This window comes from Schistosoma haematobium, chromosome 3 (assembly GCF_000699445.3).
Source record: "Schistosoma haematobium chromosome 3, whole genome shotgun sequence".
NCBI lineage: Eukaryota > Metazoa > Platyhelminthes > Trematoda > Strigeidida > Schistosomatidae > Schistosoma > Schistosoma haematobium.
In genome coordinates, this window is record NC_067198.1 from 17,065,876 (window position 1) to 17,086,063 (window position 20,188).

The 20,188-nt window shown below is 32.3% G+C and overlaps 1 protein-coding gene across 1 annotated transcript; it reads left to right on the plus strand.

Annotated features, from left to right (window-relative positions):
- Positions 1-646: 646 nt before the first annotated feature.
- Positions 647-18,745, plus strand: MS3_00010587 (uncharacterized protein). Its single transcript, XM_051218974.1, has 6 exons — positions 647-688; positions 3,374-3,732; positions 5,130-5,225; positions 9,183-9,373; positions 10,513-10,939; positions 17,190-18,745. Exons 1-6 carry the CDS (start codon positions 666-668, stop codon positions 18,212-18,214), a joined length of 2,121 nt encoding a protein of 706 aa, XP_051069109.1. The 5' UTR covers positions 647-665; the 3' UTR covers positions 18,215-18,745.
- Positions 18,746-20,188: the final 1,443 nt, after the last annotated feature.

Below are 20,188 nucleotides of genomic sequence, written 5' to 3' on the forward strand. Positions count from 1 at the left end.
GTGATAGGTCATGAAGATGAACTGAAATGCTTCAATCGAAATCGGAAATGTTTCAATTAACTAGGATTCAATCTAATACTGTTTTACTGTTGAGTGGACGGTGATTGATTTGTCTAGGAGATATTCCAAGAGATCTCAAAAAAGAAATCACGTGATCTGTACTTGAACAGTTGTTTACCGCACAGAACGTTAAAATACAGAAATGATCAGTCAAACCAAACTTGTCGATACATTGTAGTAAATCGCTCATAATGAAATCAAGTCTTATCAGTGCTACAAATTTCGAGACTTACGATGTAGCTGGTTGATTTATTATCTACTTTCGACCGCAGCATTATCCTTATCTCAAGTTTATATTATTTTTTAGTTAATATCGATTGCTTTCCTTATTAATAATGCATTTTGTAAGGTTACTGGGGCGTCGGGTCACCTAATTTTTCGTTATTCAGTTTTCTAGATCTCCACACTGACGCTACTCTCCATGCTCCTCCAGCACAAAATGCACCTTCTGGCTAGATTCAAACCTGCTCAAGTGGGAGTCGATTGACCTTTCCTCCTTAATGCCGAAAATTTCGAGCTCAATTGTTTTTCCACGCTAAAAAATCACCACTTGTGTCCTTGTGCTGAAACGACACAATGAATTTGTAAACTACTGTTACTTGATAATGTTGTCCACTAGATATAAGGAGTAAGTCGTTTTATGTTAAGTGTTTGATAACTAATTTACGAAGACACAAACATGGAATATGATGTTGGGAAGGGGTTCAGTTTGTTAACAAATACCAGTATTTAGACTAGAGACTAGTTTCCACTTGATTTTAGACTAGTACGGAAGGTATGAGGTGATATACACATATGGTGTCCTTAATAAAACAAAAAAGGTTGATTTTAGTCTAACTTAATGAACTCAATCAGAACAGAGTGTTTATTTTTATGTGACTGACACTTAAGTCCCAGTTGTTGATATGTCAACAGAAACATAATTCTGTTTTTTAATCTGAACACAAACCACTGTTATTGATAGCTTCAAAGTTCATTATTTCTAGGAGCGGTAGGTGAAGACAATTATTGCTCTGTTTGTTCTACACTACAAAACTTCGTGAGGGATAGTTCAGTAGCATCTCGGAAACCAGGAAGACTATTATCGGGACTAACATGCAATAAGCATATGCGTTAGTACGCAGTCACCGGTTCTGATGTAAAAGCCATTTCCAGCAAGTGATTGATTAATCCTAGGTCATTGAGACTCCAAACATGGAAACCTTCAAGATGTCACAGGTGATGAATGTGTTTATAATATTTCGATAATTTTCCTGAAACACCCTTTGACATTTTAGTTGCACCGCTTTTAATTCAAACCTTTCGTGAGGGTTGTCGCGGCACATCACTTTGATGTGATAACGTAACTTCATTCGACGCGCAATTCACCTTCTCATTTGGTTTTCGTTGTTTTTGAGACATTTATTGTGTATCACTACAATTGGAATACATTTTTATCAACCGGCCTGTTTTGCGTCTGTACATGGCAACAATGAGTTCAATGAATTACTTCGTGGTTTGTTTTATGATTACCAATCTAGATCCCAAACTACAAATTCCAATGAGTTATTATGTAGAATCCGAAATAAACTGTTTCCTACCACTCTTCATCCGCTTCTGTCATACATCTTTGTACTTCAGCGAATCGGTTTTGCTGTATTTATGTTTACGTATATCTTTCCTGTATGTATTGGAGTCCTTGCTCTTTTCCCATTTAGATTTTTTACCTTTTTGCCTTTATGAACTAAATCCATAGTCAAAAATTTGTGTGTTCCATTAATCTGTTTCAATGGTAGTTGCGTATTCTAAGTACACTAATATTAACAAAAGTCTTTTTGTCACACTTGTGAATTGTATTGCGTCGTCACTTTCCTAAGTAGTAACATTTTTAGGGGTTCGGGCTCAATACAAGCAGTCTGGTTAATTTATAGATGTTTACAATGTGATCTATTTAACTTAATTTTGAAGCGTTGATTGGATAGCATAATGATTATGTGGCGAAATGTCAAGTAATCAATACTGTTGTAAACGTATGTTAACTAAGTTGACTGGATTATATGCTAAACGTAAATAGCCACAAACGTTTGTGGTATGTGGAGTTTAGTATTGGAATGTTCAAGCCTAAAGATGAATCACACCACTGCGGTCACAAACTGTGTTTGATCATTCAGGAGCTACAACTTGGTAGCTTGGGTTAATAGGGCTTCAGTGGCTGCAGGTTCGAAATTTTGAGCCAAAGCTTTACAATAACTATACTGGAACAAATATACTCACTTGCATATTTTTACGCCGGTATCAAATACATTTTTACTTCGTGTCTATCCAAAGTTATCACTTCCTTCCTTCGAGAAGTTAAGGAACCTTTACGGTGAAATGTAAATATTTCTCTTCGTTGATAACCTATTATATAACGCTTGCATCAGAAAGCCTATATAGACAAACAAAATAATCAGCTTTAAAAAGTAAAATACTGATTTCACAGAGCTTAGCTGTTTGCTTGTCAACATTGTCAGTATTTAACTCTATTTTTTATTAAAACCGTTAAACTAATTCATATATTTTTGTTACGTTCCAATTAGTAGAAAAATAGTATTTCTGACGCTTTGTGTCAGCGTAAAACACTTTGCTCTGAAGAAATGGCTTACATTAGGTCACGAAATGTCACTTTGATAAAAAATGTACTTATTATTTACTTTCTATTCAATGCTCAATTTATCTGAAAGTATCAAGTACAACTTTGGCATCGATACTTATAAACTCAAACTGTTTCGGAAAAAGCAAAATGTGCTTGATCGAACTTTATTGGTATTTCATGTCCTTAATCCGAAGTCTCGATTCCAGTAAAAATTAGTAGGAGTTAACTCATAATTCTTGATCGCTGATCGGTGTAGATCATATCATTTTTTAACAGCCACTATATTTTAGTGATTCAACTTTGTGCCTGAATGTGGTCAAAAATAAATGTTTGAGTTTCAGACAGAACGTATCGTGATCTGATAACTGTTTTGTCATCGAAACAGACAAATAGTTTTTGTCTCAAATATCAGCGCATTCAGTTGGAATTTAGCATCAATTTACCATCAGCCAATATTCATTGGTAAATACTTGAATTCCGCATAAAGTCGTCACACAATCTTTTAGCGAAACCTACTTTCTCCAATATTTAGCTTGAAGCCTAGACATCAAGCAAAATGTTCTCATTTTGATACGAAATCTATAAGGCAGTTGACTTTCTGTATTTGAATAAGTGAGAAGTTAGCGAGGATGAATTTTATATTGTCAATTAAATATGATCTATGAGTTGTTTTAATCATTTATTCAAAACTCTCTTTAGGTCCTCTAAATCCATTGGTCAATTTTCTGTGGATTCACATAGACCCAAAATAACCAAATCATGGGGTTTACGGGATAGTTTTTTTGGTTTGAGACGTGGTCGAGGGTCGATTTCGGATACTCATGAATGGCAGTATATTGCCCCAAAGCTGTATCAGTTAGAAGATCAGTTTCATCATCCAGCTTCAAAATGTGATGTTTGGCGATCTCTTTGCCCTCAAGAGTTACCTAATGCAGCTGTTTATCCTACAATACCTGTTTACAGTTTGTCTAATAAAGTCTTTGCTTCCTCTACAGGCCCCAAAAAGGGCTTGTTAGCGGTGAAAAAGTGGCATGGGTCAAAGGACAGCCACAATGTCTGTAAGTGTTTGTAGTCGTCGTATCTCATAGTTGCTTAAAACATTTGTACAATATTAAAGGTGTTTTCCAGTATGATACATGCACTCTTAGATTTGATTATACAAACGTTCGTAATAGATCTAGTATCAGTTTTGTGCTCGCTACAAGACGCCAAAATGAATGAAGGATGAAAATTACTTTAGAGCAAAACTTCAACTCAATGCCTTGATTCCAGTGATATAATTCAGAGAAAAATTGCCATAAGCTGTAGTAGAAAACTAGTTAGACCGAAAATTTTAATCTGTTCACATAAATTGTAGAACAGATATAGTAGGATAAAAGACAAGCATTTCTAGTAATTTCACATTTTTCCTAGGTCTACCTTTAAATATCTGATTAATCAGTTTGTGATTAGGTTCATCAGGTTTTATCTTGCGGGCCATTTGAACAAGTAATATGTTTATCCGATAAGTTTTAGCGTATACATAACTGTGATAAAAACCTAAAATGAAAAATTAGTATTCGCATCGTGCTCTGACGCTATCTGCAGTCACTTGGCAAAATGGAATCAAAGCGACATAATTTATACGTGAGTACTTTTGAATTTTTGTGTTGCACAGAACGATTGTTCAGTCAATCCTAAAACCCAAACGGATTTGAGTATCTTAAATAATGCTTAAAAAGTAGATAAATTTACTATATATCCAGATTGTGACAGAGAGAGTTATTGCATGCGTTAATGTCCTAAATTGTGGGAGACATATAAATCTTAATAACTAACTATTTTTCATTAGATTTGTTCAACAAGTTGTGCATTAAAAATGTTTGATCTTGAGGTATTAAAATATGCCGATTGTAACAAGTTAAACTTAATCGCTTATCCAGTTTCATTTTTACTTTCGTCATATATAAAGTACTTCAACAACAGTCTTCTTCTTGTACTGAGGTTCAAACAATTAGATGGGGGACTACTAGCATGAGACTGGATGTAAAGTTATTCGTAGATTAACCTTTGTATCCCATGATCAAATAGTTGAAACTAATGAACGTAACTGTGTACAGTATCTATGTAACTTCAAGAAAAAACATTTGGAAAGATAGATCAGTAATTTTGAGTGTGACACTTGGTATATAGGAATTCGAAATCAGCTTCACTGGAACGTTACAGTAAAGTATATTCATATAAATAAGTTTCAGCTTAGACGGCTGATTTTAACGGGTACGTAAATTGTCGGTACTTTTGATACTGTAAAGAACAGCCTTATAATTAAATGTAGATGTATTTCAAGCGATTTCCGACAGTTAAAACTTTTTAAACACCAGTCTACTATACCAACTTATATTTATTTCTTGTATGTTACTTAAAGACCAAACGACAATTTTGGTACCATATGTATATCATTTTTGACTTTCTACAGACCATTCCAACTACTGGAAGACAATAGAGAATCGAAAAGCACATGGAATATCTGTTTCTCTATACGAGAAAAATATATTTACTGGAAAACCAAATGGTACGTAAAATATTTTTGACTAGGGCATCGTAAAGATTCTTAGTCTTATCCCTACCATTTCTCGTCTGAGAACTCATTAACATTTGCTTCCAGGGGGTCATGTAATTTATGAAAATCGAAGCCGATTTCCACAAAACCGTTTAAAAGTACCCTAGTTCATTTTTTTTGGGTTAGCGTCTTGTTATCGAGGTTCTTTTTTACAAGGTGAGGTCGCTTACTCCATCCCCAACCCTTTCTCTGTTCAGACTTAGATCGGAAGTAACTGTAGAGAGGCTCCAGACGATCAAGTATTTTGGTACCTTAATATGACTGTATAGTGTTGTGAAATCATAGGTTGAGGATATAGAATACTTTGGCTGTTGCTATAATAGTCAAATCATCAGTCTACTGTTAAATATTTTAAATCGTGTTTTATTTTTGCAACGTTGAGATATTAGCCCACTTTTGGAATTTAAATGGATTGCGAAATCTATAAATTATTTCTGCACAATGAATTAATGCTTCATCATTACTTCTGTGCAGATTAATTACTTTATCAACTAGGGACTTCCAATCAATCGTAAAAGTTCACACCAGGAACAAATCAACTGATTATGACACCAGCTAAGAGTTGAACTTCTGTTTATATTAAAAAGCTTTATTTGGTTATGAGTATTGTTATTACTAACGCCGTAGTCGTATGGTTATGAGAAAACTATCATTCCTAGATAATAATATGATGTCTGTAGCAGGTTGTGTCTAGCTAGAAGATATTTTATGTACTAAGGGAACATTGAGAGTAGCGTCAGTGGGGAGATCTTGAAAAGGGAATAACAAAGAAAAAGGTGACCCGAAGACCAAGCAACCTCACAAAATGCATTTTTAATAAGAACAATAACTAAAACTAACATTAACCGCAGATAAGGACAGTCTTGAAATAGAAACTAGAAGCAGATAGAGGGGAGATTTCAAGTCGTCATATGTCTCACCGTTTAGAGAACGTCATTGAAAAGTTTATTATTCTACTGCTCAATCTAATATTTCATTATGACAATTAGAATAAGATGAAGACATTTCATACCCACAATGCCACTGAATCATAATTATTATGGTTATTCTATTTTTTATTGAGTACTGAGAAGGAATACTTAGTATTGGTATATCTCAAAAACTTTCTCGTGTTTACTATTATTAATACTAAGGTCAGATCATCTTAAAACACACAACGGGGGTTTGCTTATCAGTTTGTTAATTTATTATAAATAAATACTTCAGGTCAACTAGGTTTTCCGTTATACATTATATGTGTGTGTTAAAAATGGTCATTCTTCTTAACTTATTTACTTTGCTATTTGTGATTTTTTTGGTAATGATTAATCAATGCTTTTTTATCATAATTTGTATTTAATTGACTGATAGTCCAGCTATATTTGAATAAAGATCCAGGAGACTTCTGTTTGTTCTTAATTAATTTTTGAACATGAACTCTGGGACGCAGGCACATTCAGCTGATGAGTCCCACATAAGACGAAACACACGCCCTGGATTTCACTGTTAGCCAACATAGATTTGTGTTTTTAAACTTACATCTCTTGGTATTCTTCGTGCATTAAGATTAGCTATGTTTAGTCTTTTCCTTCTGAAACTCAATTAAAAGTCTATTTAAATTACTCCCAACAATTTGACAAACAAGATTTATCAGAGAATATCATACTGCTAATTGGCTTCAGTTCAACATAAAATAAAACTTGGGAACGAGTGTCTCATTCTTATTGAAAAGTTGGATTTTATTCAATTCAGTACCTGAGTAACTTAAAACTCTTGTATATTTTGTCTGTAAAGCCTTTTGTTTCATTTATGTTGACTATTGGCGGGTTTATTTGATTATTAACATACAATTCAGCGGTTGTGGAAGTGGTAATGTGTAGATAGCATTTAAAATCAAAGGATACAGTCATTTTTAATACGCTTAACTAATTCTTCTCTATTTTCTTGTATTTTCATATTAAACAAACACCAACGTGTTGTATGAAGTTTGATTTTTATTTAGTACACCTGCATTGTTGACTACTTATATTTTTGGTGCCAAATTTATTTTTGTTTATTCTCTTATACTTATTTATCAGCATGTCACCATTTCAGTACATATTTACTATCTTCTAGAGATAGGCTAGTTTCGTCTTATGTAGTGTGCAAATTTAATTGCTTAGTTACACTTCATAGCAAAACATGCATACATAGATCTTGTTTTGTTCTAAACTATTCTTCTAACCATATTTATCACATCTTAAACGAGTATGTAGTGTGATACAAAATAATTTAATAAAAATCGTATCTAAGTAAAAATCCTATCATATTAAAAAGATAAATAACACACGTTGGTATTATTTTCACGTAATTTTTTTATTTGATTATGAATTTAAAGATTAAACAACTGATTAATTCAAATAACACCTACTGAAATACAACTCAGTAGCATTAAATGTTCATTGTTGAAATGGATTTCTCATCAAGCTACTAAGTGGTTAAATAAAGTCTGACATATATTTTAAATAATTTAATAGTTGAATTCATGAGCCGATTTAAGCTAGACCATCATTGAAAACCTGAAAGCACTGGACGGCCGTTTCGTTCTAGTGTGGGACTCAGCAGTATGTATCCACGATCCCGTACGCGGGAACGCTTAACCTCTAGACCACTGAGCTGGCCGGCATTATATTGCTCAACAAATCCACGATATCGCGCAACCGTCCGCCATTGTCTTCAGTAAGTAACTGCCTCGTAACAGACGCGGTTGAACTCCACTGGTCACGGCTTCTCACTAGAACTCCAGGAAATACCTCTTGAAGCCAGTTACTAGTGAGCATGTGATGATTATCAGAATTGGGGGTTGTGTGGATTCAACCATGGAATTACTACAATCCCCACAAAACATCATTCTGAGGATATGTTTTAGGCTTAAAAGGCTAAATATTTCTGATCAATTAAAAAAAAACTGTTTACACCACGACTATTAATTTGTCAAACCAGTGGTAAATGGAATAATTAATTTTACAGTAAATATCATGTTTAAAATTTAAATAAACTGATTCATGAATTGCTCAAGTGTATGATTCATACTCTAAGTGTTAGTGGTAATGATATTACTCAGTTACCTAAGCCGAAGTAGATGAAACAGGGTTCTAACCTTGGACTTAGTGGCTGAATTTTGAATGCTTTAATCACTAACCCACCACAATTCAAATGTATAAGCTAACAACTCATCACTGAAATTAATTAGTGAATTAAGACTAATTTAAAATACTTATTAACGTGACAGAAAACTGCTTGGATGTATAAAGAAAAAGTGTAGTTATTAGAATTAACCCCTAACTTTACAATGGCACCCATATTCCTTGCAAAGTTTAACTTCTAAGGAACATTAATTAGCTGCAATAAAAAACGCTGTTTACTACAAACACTATTTCAAATAACACGCTAACTGACCGGTAATTATTGGAAGATATTTTAACTCCATTCTTCTAAATCGTTTCAGTTCTAAAACTTCAAGTTTTTAATTTATTATTTTTGGTTGGTTGCTTCATCCTTGTTTACTTATACTAACTGACACCAGATAAGTCATCAATATTATATCAGCCTATTGACTACAAAACATTATGTATGGGAAAGATTTGTAGAAGACTTCCATAAATTGTAAGCACTGATACTGTTTACAATGACGATGAAAGCTTTGCAAGCAAACCACCTAACACAGAGAAAAGAATTCAAACAAAATTCCTGTTTGTTCATTTTTCTTAACGATATTAGCTCTTTCCATCTTATCCGTATCACTGAACTGCAAAAGGTGATTTTTGCCGACTATATTCGTAAGAGAAAGAATATTTTTTGTTCACTGCCATCTCACTCACCATAGTAGTTAAACTTGTCAACTTCAAAACTATTTGTTAATAAATATGTTTTGTTTTATTTAATTTCTAGGTGGTCCCATTGCTGATGCATTCGTTGTACGAGCTCGGCATGATTCTGCCTATTTAGCTGTGGCAGATGGTGTAAATTGGGGCAATGAATCAATGAAAGCTGCTAGATCGGCAATTTCAGCTATTTACACCTATTTAGAATCGCATTTATTTGGTTGTATGAAAGAGAAACACAACGTAAAAGACACAAGAGTAAGAACTTGTATTATTTGAAATCAATATGTATAACAGTTCCAGTATTATGAGTACAGAAATATTTATTGAGATTTATTATTTACACGTTTAAGTTTGTATAAATCTTTTGATGATATTGACATATGTAGTCTCAAGTTAAAATATAAACTCTACTTTTTGTCGATAATATACACCTTGAGAAATCCGTTTAACGAAAGATATGTAACTAAATAAAATACATTTCACGGAAATCCAGATCACTTTATTCTTCCAGAAACATTCACTAATACTGGGAAACAGTTTACAATTTGAACAGCTGAAGAGATTTTTATGTGCTGTCTTATTTAAGTGATGACAGGTCATATTCCGTAACAGTAGTGATAAAATATAGGTTGAAAATGAAGCAAAAAACATAGAGTTCTAAGTTTCTGTTACTAAACCAGCATATAAATACTTCACAACTTAAATTTCATGTTTCTTTTAAAGCTCACTTTCATAGTGTTTCTATAACCGTTGAGAAAATCAAGTTCGTATGTAAGTCACATTTTTAACCGAAAGTGACTCAACAATGGATTGGTGTATGCTTTGTGTTACCTTTCTTTAAGACTAGATAATGTCTACAGATTGACGATTATTAATTCTAAGACAAGAACCTGAACATTTCACAAGAAGTAAAGGGGTTTTAGTTGTCGAGTAACATTACGGTGAAAGTTTCTGGTTAACTTGTTAGTTTTCAAGGAGATAAACCACTTTTTTTAACAAACCGGTTGAATACTTATTTCATTTACATATTGCAGAGGCATATTGTAAACTGGTTAAATTTTCAATAGAATTCACGTTTAACGTGAACGATGCTGTGTTTGAGCCTCGATGTGACCATCAACACTAGAGTGCAAGTTTATCAAGCTGACCAGTCCTAACTAAGACGAAACAGGCCCACTGGATTTTAATGCTAGTCACAATCCATATTTTCTCTGAAATATATTATTAAATAGTTATATCATAGAAATACACACAGGGTTCACGTATGCCTACAAAGACTGATTGGAATTTAGATCTAGACAGCACGGGAATTATTCAAGTCCTTACTTACAAATAGTATCTAGTTCACTTTCACTGCTAATGTGTTCACTTTTCTTATTGTGATTGCATTACAGGATGCGGCCCAATTATTATTTGAGGCTTTTTCTTTTGCTCAAGAGGAAATTGTTTCCGTTTCCACTGGTCTTACTACTCTTTGTGTTGCACTAATTTTACCGGTACTAACAAATACAACCTATGAATCACATGGATTAACAAATGAACAAACTTCAGCATATGGCAAAGCTCAATTTTCTGTTATAATAGCAAGCGTTGGTGATTGTCAAGCATTTCTTTTAAGTAAATTCCATGGTATACGTGAAATAACCGGTTGGGTAAGAACCTCTGTCTTGTCATCTGATAATTTATCAACACAATCAAATGAACAAAATAAATTGGAGAAAATACTTGGACCACCTGTACGGGATTTTCGAGATACTGGTGGTGCATTGGGTGCTGTGTATAAAAATGGCAATCCAGAACTAAACAATCTTATATGTGCTGGTAAGTACCCATTAGTTATTGTGTTTTTATAATATTTTAATATCAAAATCTTATCATAAATTATGTCAAAAGCCTCATATAATAATAAACCTACAAACGTAAACGATATAGAATTAGCTACAACTGTGTAACAGTTTAATTTGCCAAGTTTCATATTTTGTCACAGTTGAAGATAAAACAATAATAAATGGATGAAATTTAGTTATAAAAAGGACAGAATAATTCTGTCCACAAGAATTTAAGGTAGATGAAAGATGAATACATCTAAATTATTGCAACTGAATCTGATCAATAACATATCTTGATCTGATTGGCTTTAGGTTCATTTCAGCCTACATCTATGATAATTGACATGACATACGAGATATATATTTTAATTACTTCGTTTGATAAGAGTTTACAAACTCATCAAATGATTTAACGGACTGTTATACTGCTCGTAACCTGGATAAATAAATATGTTTATATTTTGCAAGTCCAAAATGTTTTATTTAAGTTCATTTAAGTTCCGTCAATTTCATTATCCATTGTTTGTTTAGTTTTTCGCGCGACAAACACTTTAAGTTTTCAGCTGAATAAGTAAATATGAAACAACAAACCTATAAATACTTTCACTATAATTTAAGGCATTAAGAAAACTGATAGCGAAATCGACAGTATTCCAAGTTTAATCCAAGAAAAAAATAGTTCTCAAGTTTCTAGCAGGTTGACTTGTGGATTATTTTGTACATTTCAGAATTCTTTAGAAAAATTAACAAATTCGTAAATTTTGGGTTCACTTACCAATTAAACATCTTAGTCACGTCATTAAATTCGATCAGAAGGCTTGATAGTCATGTCTTTAATTATGTATTTGTTATTGGTACTAAAATAAACTTATAGTAATAAGCAGTCTAAAGATATGACAACGTGACATCCCTTCAGTCATAGGTGAATCACACAGCTTATTAAAGCAACTGAATTTTAAAAGTTAATACTGACCATCACGGAAATCCAAAGGGGGTACTCTTGTTTTTTTGAATAAATTCAGCGAATGTTTCCGTACTAAGGAGGACTAGATCCTTACTTTGATTTAAATTCAAATTACATTTGTTCTTTAGAATGTTATCTAGGATTTCATTTATTTTATTCGGTTTTGAATCGTCCACTTTTTTGCTTCAGGTCTACTTTATTGTCTTTTTCTTAAATATTATCATATTCAATGTTGTTTTATTATTTCCATCTCCTTCAAAAGTTGAACGATTATTCAACAAAATTAAACAAAGCATTAAATGCTGTACATAGTTTTTCGTTATGACTAATTAATTATAAGTACGTCGTTTTATTATTCATCATCGGTATCAGTGGGTAGTCACAAACTTACATTTTTATTGTATTCTGCGTAACTTATGATTGCCTATTAAGATTAATCTTTAAATGAATTACTGAACTTAGGAACACACTATTTATGATGAAAAATTTTATTGTTTTGTTTGTTTAACTACAAGTTAGTTGGTGTAATAAGCAGTAATTGGAAAATAAACATTCTATTACTCATTTGTTTTCGTGTTCATTGATCCGTGTGTAATCGATTATTTAATCACTGAGGAATATAAATTGGCTTTTAAAATTCTAAGGGAAAGTGACTTCTGGGCTTGAAATGACTCCTCTGTATGTGTACGTTTGTATCTTTCAGCAAAAGTAAAACGATGGAGATGACAGTTCGGTTGATAAGACTATTAATCTTTATTATTCGAAGTTGTTAGGATGTATGTTCCCTATGTCCACTAATCTCTTATCCTGACGTTTAGTGTTGATTATCACTGGAGTAGGTTGAAGAAGACTTAGAGTGGAAAAAACTAAGACGTGAAGTTAGTTCACAAAGTCATCAACTGTTAAACTTAATCGTATCTGTAGGAACGGAGTAGACGATTCAAATTCTTGCTATAATTACTACCCAAGATTAGTGATATTAAGTAACAGACGTATTCACTCCCTATCTTTCTCGAATTTTTGAGTTATATTATTGTCCTACATTTATTTTTTTTCAATTTCATTAATTTCTTCCGGACTATAATCTTCATAATTGCTATTTTGCTATTATCTGTACTCTTATTAATTCAACCTACTTGGCTTTTATCTTGACGAGTTTCTATTGTGCTTCCAATCTGAAGTTTGGCAACTTTAGTCGAATAAACATTATCAGAAGGGGTTTGTGGAGATTTTTAGAAATTTTCACATTGAAATCATGAGTCAGTTGAAGCTAGACCACCAACCAGGTCTATTGTGAGATATCAGCTCACTGAAGACAATGGTATATGGTGGCGCAACTTCGTGGATTGGTTGAAGTTAGACATTAACACCGCTGGATGCCGGCTCAGTGGTCTAATGGTTAAGTGCTCACGCGTGAAGCCAGTAGGTCCTGGGTCCGAGCCCCGCGTGGTGCGGGATCGTGGATGCACACTGCTGAGGAGTCCCATACTAGGACGAAACGGCCGTCCAGTGCTTCCAGGTTTTCAATGGTGGTCTAGCTTCAACTGACTCATGATTTCAATCTGTGAGAATAAACATTAGTTCAAGATCTTCGATTGGGTATAATTGATTAATTCGTAATTTTAATATATAATACTGACAGATGAGATTATTTTGATTGTAACTAAGGAATCTCTTTCTAAAATCCATTTTATCTCTCTACAGTTGACGCGATGAAGATTATTGAAATATAAATTCTTACCTGTATCATATAATTCAATAAAGTTTTATGTTAAAATTGGCCTACATCTCACTTGTTAACTAAAGAATTCATAATTACAAATATGTGTGAAGAACACTTCATTTTCTAAGTCAAATCACAATTAAATTTATGTGGAAAAAAAGTGAAGATAATTTCGCAAAAGAAAAAGCTTCTCTGTTATCTACGGTCTATAACATGGAATGCTATTTAATTGAATAAAAATTGAATCAGTACCCTTTTGTGATGATCTCCATTAACAGCTGTGGACTTTAACGCAGTTTTATTACTAAGCACATAGAAAAGACCGAAATAACATTTTTTCAATATTTTCCTTGAAACCAATTTATCAAGGGAATAAGAGTGTTCATAAGTTCTATTATTGAACATTCAATAGATAGTGGAGATAAGATGGATATCATAAAGACATTCAAATTTCCCATTTAGTCCTCTTTGGAGAGACCATTATCATCAAGCTCTTTTGACCTGATCTCTGTACACAGAAAGAAAGTTTGATAAACCTCTGCTTCCCACATCGACATAGATATAATGTATAACCTCATCTATTACAGACAAATTTTTTTATCCTGGAACTCCTAATAATTACAGACTTACTACCACCTTTTGATCTTGTCTTTTAAATACTTTATTTATTACTGGTTATAATTTTATATGTGAACTAACAGGTGACCGATACTGAAAAATTTTACCATTTGCTTACCTGCTAAAGTCTACTTTCAATCCACTGAATTCGATTTCGATTTCAAATTTTCGACGAATTATTTGACTTTTTTTTATAAACTGAATTTCTCTCTTTCTACTAATTAACATAGTTCTTAGCTTCTCTTAATGTAGGATAATTCAAATTTTTTCTTCCTTTTTTTCAACTGTTAACTATTCTAGTTCACACACTTATGAATTTTCCTCTCCTTTTACTTGTACAGACAATTAAGTAAATAAAAACTTCAAAGGTTTTTACTAATCAATTCGACGTTTATGATGAATGAAGAATTTTTTTCTCAACTTGATAAATGTTATTTGTTGTTTGTAACTATAGCGTTCATTGTCATCATATACATATAGACAGCACACACAATACTTATAGTGACTTATTCATTATTTCTTTTCACTGTCTATGTTCTTTACTTTTAAAAAAAATTGCTATAGGCTTAGTCATTGATTGACGGAGAAAATGTAGTTTTATTATGGCCAGTGAAACACATGTGTACCGTCCATGTATATGTATGTATATGCTGTGTGTTGTGCTCTTTTAATCGATAATTCAAAGGTGATTTATTCATCTCATGGATTATTTGCATTAGGCCTACTTTCAATTTATTACCTCTTTCAAGCTAATATTAATAGGCTTTGTTTACGTGGCATAGTTCTAATCTATAATTTATATCGACTAATCTAATCTTATTCCACTGGGATTCTCTGTTAATCAATTGGAAATTAAGGTGCTGTAAATTACATGACTCTTGGAATTTTTAGAGGAAAATTAAATTTGTAGGAATCTCATTGATTGAACTGTAAGTCGATCCGACGTTTCGCCTGGCAATCTGTAAACAATGTTGAAAGCGAGATATCTTGTAGTGCGTATAATACATTTGATGTGGAGAAAATGTAAATAACAATTCAGCGATGACATTGTATATTCGATAGAGTCTGGCCATACGATCGGTTATAATGACACAAGAATCCTACAAAAACGTTTTATTTCATACAGAGATTAACAGCTGAAGTTCTACAGGTATGGGTGAATCCAAACAATACTAATAGGAGAATTGGAATATAGTAACCTGTTGTATGTTAAATAACGGTTAATAAGTGAATCTGAAGTCCTTAATAACATTCACTTCATTTAATCTATTGCTTATTATGTGAACAACAACAGTTACTTCCATTTGTTCTAATTATTTCGTTTATCTGAATATATGATGTACAATAGGCTTGATCAGCACAATAACAATAACAATAGAGGAAGGTGGCAAGGTATTGCTTTACAACTGATGTCAGTTCGTGTCGAAAACGCTAACCCTATTTTGTAAACTTAACTTACTCTTTTTTCCTTTATTACAAGGGATAATTTGACTTGTAAGGGTCAGTTACCACAATCAAAGCTGTTATTTCATTACTTTATTTTGTTATATTTTTATAACTTGTAGGAGTTTTTTGATTGGCTGATAAGTTACTCAAGGTCATCAATGTATTATGCTTTAACCACTTAGCATTAAGATATTTAATAATCATTACTCAATACCAGTTCCCATATAGTTACAATAAGATTATTTTATCCGAATGTAATGCTTAATCCACCATGTAAAAATTACTCACTGAAAATGAACACAGAAGAACTCATTTATAAATTGGTTGAAATAAATGACTGGATATTTTGTGAGGACGGACCACGGGTGAACCCGAGGAACCTGTAAGAGGCTCAGAAGGAGCCGAAGATATTCCATCCAATCACCTCTTGGAAGAATATTCTAGAATGTTCCTGTATGCGGATTGGATGACTGTAATGATGATTTCGTTCTCACTAAAAACTATAAATACCTGACAATTTTGTACCATAATCGACACTGTCTGGAACAATGTTCCTTTCACTAGTCTTCTGTCTTCTCATTGCGACTTGGAAGGGTTCTGGCGTTCTAGTTATACGCTCAAGTTATACGCGGTGTATCAAGAAAACAACCTAACATATTTCTTTAGCGTTTACTGTTAATAAATATTTTAATCATTACTATTCATTAAGTAGTTAGATCGTGTGTTTTTGTCATTCATTTCTAATATACCGTAGAATATATGAAGTGTTTCTAATCAATGATTGATTTCCTGTTATAATTCCAAGTAAAATATGTAGTATTAAAAACTTTTGATTTCTCTATCTCACAGCACTAAAATTATCATTGGGGATATGCGAATATTATTGAATTTTATTCAGATTAGGCACTAAACCAGTTCAGTGGTCTGAAAACATAGTGAGATTTCTTTTTGGGAAAATACAAGTATCTTTTCTTAATAAAAAATAGGGATTTTATAAAATTTTGTCATTTCTGGAATAAATTATAATTGTCATACTCTTGATTTTTACTTAATGGTTGGTTTTACTTATCCTTATCGTATCCATTTTTGTTAAACTCTATTCAGTACTATGAAAATATACTTCATCCTTTGAGAAATTTGAAGTAGAATGAAAGTAAAGTGAAACAAGGTTTGAAGGGTAAATTGAATTGGTCATTCTATTTCAAGGTTTATCATCAGATGCAAACTGCTTAAGGTTGCGAAGAATAACATGATTCGAAACGAAAATGTGACTTATTTTCATAAATACATATTTCATGCAATTATATTTTTCTAGTGGGATTAAAGTTCACCTTTTATACACAGTGGTAGCTAGTTCTTTAACTGTATAAATTAAGTTTTCGAGAAAGACATAACTGAACGTAATATGATATTCCAATCTAAAAAATTGTAATTTGTCAAATGTTTATTAGCACTCTAAAAATATCTTTTTATTGCTTGATTTTATTTCAGTAACACTTTGTGATCCAGGTGATATAGTTCTGCTTGGATCAGATGGACTAATCGATAATTTCGATCCAGTTATTACACAACTAGCTGTTCCTGAATCACCGCATTTAGATTTTGTTGATGAAGATGATGAACACGAAGGACAAGAAGGTGGTGAGGAGGAAAGCTCATCCATTGATGATATAGGTATTCATGAAGTAAACAATAACAACAAAAATTCTGTCAAAAGTACTTCATCTTTATCTTCAGATTCTTTAAGGTGTAATTTTAATAAATCGCCAACTTCACCATTATGTCGCCCATCTAAATCGTTGCTACATAATTCTCCTTTAACCCCACCACCTCGAGTAAATATTTGGCCACAACCCCCACCCCCACCAAATGATCCAACAAAATTAACTTATACACCCGTTACAAATATAAATACTACTAACAATAATAATAATAACAATAATACTAATGATAACAATGAAACTGAGACAATTTATGCACATCAAATTAACTTCACCAATCAACTTGAATTAAACTGGTATGAACGTAGAAAATATGCAGCGAAAGAATTAGAACGTGTGTGGCATGAATTAGATATTAGTACAGAGAATGCTAGTAGTAAAAAAGGCACTTTTAGTTCCAAAGACTTATGCGAAGCACTAATTAATCATGCATACAGAATTACAACAAAACGACGTGAATGGTTAGAGAATCCGGATTATGCACATTTAAGACAAAATCAAAATGTAGTACAAAACAATAATGATAATAATAATAATAATAATAATAATAATAATAATAATAATAATAAACACTTTGATAATACTTATTCAACTGATTCACAAAGAAAATGGTTTAATGATATGCTTAGACGTATGCCTGGTAAATTAGATCATGCAACTGTAGTTGCCTATGAAGTTGGAGTTTATCGTGGTAATGAAAATGAAGTATATGAAGAGACAGCTCATCGGTTTCTAGCCGCAAATAATTCGAACTCTCCAACTAATCACTCAATTATAACACATTCAGAGCCATAATAATAATAATAATAAAGTAACTTAAGAAAAAGCACACTATACTTGTATATGCAATAAGTGATCTTAGATATGATGTATTCCCATTTCCATTTATTTATTATTTGTTTTTTTATATTTTTAAAGATGGTTCTTACTTTCTTTTTTGTATAGATATATATTTTTTCGGTGTTGTTGTTTATCTTCTCATCATAAAAATAGGTTACCATGTTGAAAGGTTGTTATTATTTTGTACCAAATTATAAGTATTTATATCATTAGTAGCTTTTATTTATAAACATGAATAAGATCATACTACATAATATAGACACAAATACATGTATATCATACCTTCATTCAATGTCTCAATCCCAACATAAATCAATGTTTTTTTTCTGTAACTACGCTTATATAACCAGTCTACATTTTTCTCTTCACAAAAAGAATGAATATTTATTTAAATAAGGATCTTATCTTATTTATTTTTGTTATGTACAGTACATTGTAAGCTTTATGCTGAATATTTTTAAAAAAATGAATGAATGAATGAACGAATTATTTATGTATTCTAGATTCATGTCTTAAAATCTGGGCTTATTTCTCATAATATTCATTGACCACCACTATATCTGTGCTGGTTTAGTACACTGTGTTCATAAATTGGTTCTTTGATTTTAAAATAAAGATAACAAACAATGGAATAGAAGTCTAGTTAGATAAATTAAAACTGAGTGAAAGTTTTGAAGTTAACTTTGAATTGAATAACATAATATCTAAGTTTTATGTTACAACTGTTTATGCATAGGAAAAGAATATTTTGCAAAGTTTTCATTTGCTAAGCTTATATTTAACTTCTTTAATTCCCTTATTCGCTAACGCGAGTTAAGTCAATAATTATATGCAAAGATCGGCGACATGTTTAAGACGATAACGACAATCACATGATCGAATTGGAGTCAGATATTCCAGGGCCACTGAAGTGATTTGAAAGTTGATCGAAGGTTCTGGGTTGGATTTCAAAGTACGGGGTCAGGACTGTTCACTTCTGAAGAGTCATATACTCTGAAGAAACGACCTTCCAGTGCTTCCGGGTGTTTTGATGGTTATCTAACTTTCACCAGTTCATGATTTAAGTAAAACAACTTAGTTTGTTAGCTGCGGACGTTAATTAAACTTTGGGATAACTTATTGTCATCGATTGGGACCAACTGAAAAGCAATTATAAACTATAGTGTACTGAGCCGCTATTTCGTCTCTGTAAAGATCATTAAGAGGACTGCTGAGAAGTCAAGAACTGAGAAAAAATACATTTTATTGAACTCTGTTTTCTTGAAGCTTTCCCAACAGAAGTTGATCAATAAGGAAAATTTTTCGTTATCTTCCGTTTACAAGCTTATAAAGAAAATTGTATCGCAGAATGTTTCTGTAACAAATTTAGTAAATTAATCCTTTCCAATTTTTTTTTCATACGAACAACCGTAAATCGATATCATGGCTAACAAATAGATCATCTCTAATTTCCAGTTTTTTTTAAACCCGATATGTGCTCATAAACACTAGTATCTTTTTTCTTCAATAACTTGTCAACGTATTCCTACTTTTACCGAAATATTTAAATAATCCCAACGTTTCGTCCAGTAAACTGGTCTGGACTTCATCAGAGTAATAATCAGAATCAAAATTATCAAAGATATCCTTTAATAAAACCAGACAAATTTGCTGGACAAAACGATGGAATTATATAAATTTCAGTCGCTGAGACTGTTCCAACTATAGATTTTTATCAACACCTAATGAAGTGATTTGAATTAATTTCAATGTCAATCATTTATTAAAGTACTATGTGAATACGTGTAAGAGTTTGATAAGTATAAGTAAATTATAAGCAAAGATAGATAGTGTCTAGCAGTGATATCGGAGATACGCGTTTCGTCCTATTTGGTATTCGCCAGTTGGATTTACCTGCATCTTAGAGTTGATGTTCACTCTGAGACTGGA

What these genes read in the sequence shown, in the direction of transcription:
- MS3_00010587 (XM_051218974.1), top strand. Translation starts at nt 666, where the DNA reads ATGTTGTCCACTAGATATAAGGA. An exon ending in TTGTCCACTAGATATAAGGA is followed by an intron (nt 689 to 3,373) that starts GTAAGTCGTTTT and finishes AACTCTCTTTAG; the next exon opens with GTCCTCTAAATCCATTGGTC. An exon ending in ATTTACTGGAAAACCAAATG is followed by an intron (nt 5,226 to 9,182) that starts GTACGTAAAATA and finishes TTTAATTTCTAG; the next exon opens with GTGGTCCCATTGCTGATGCA.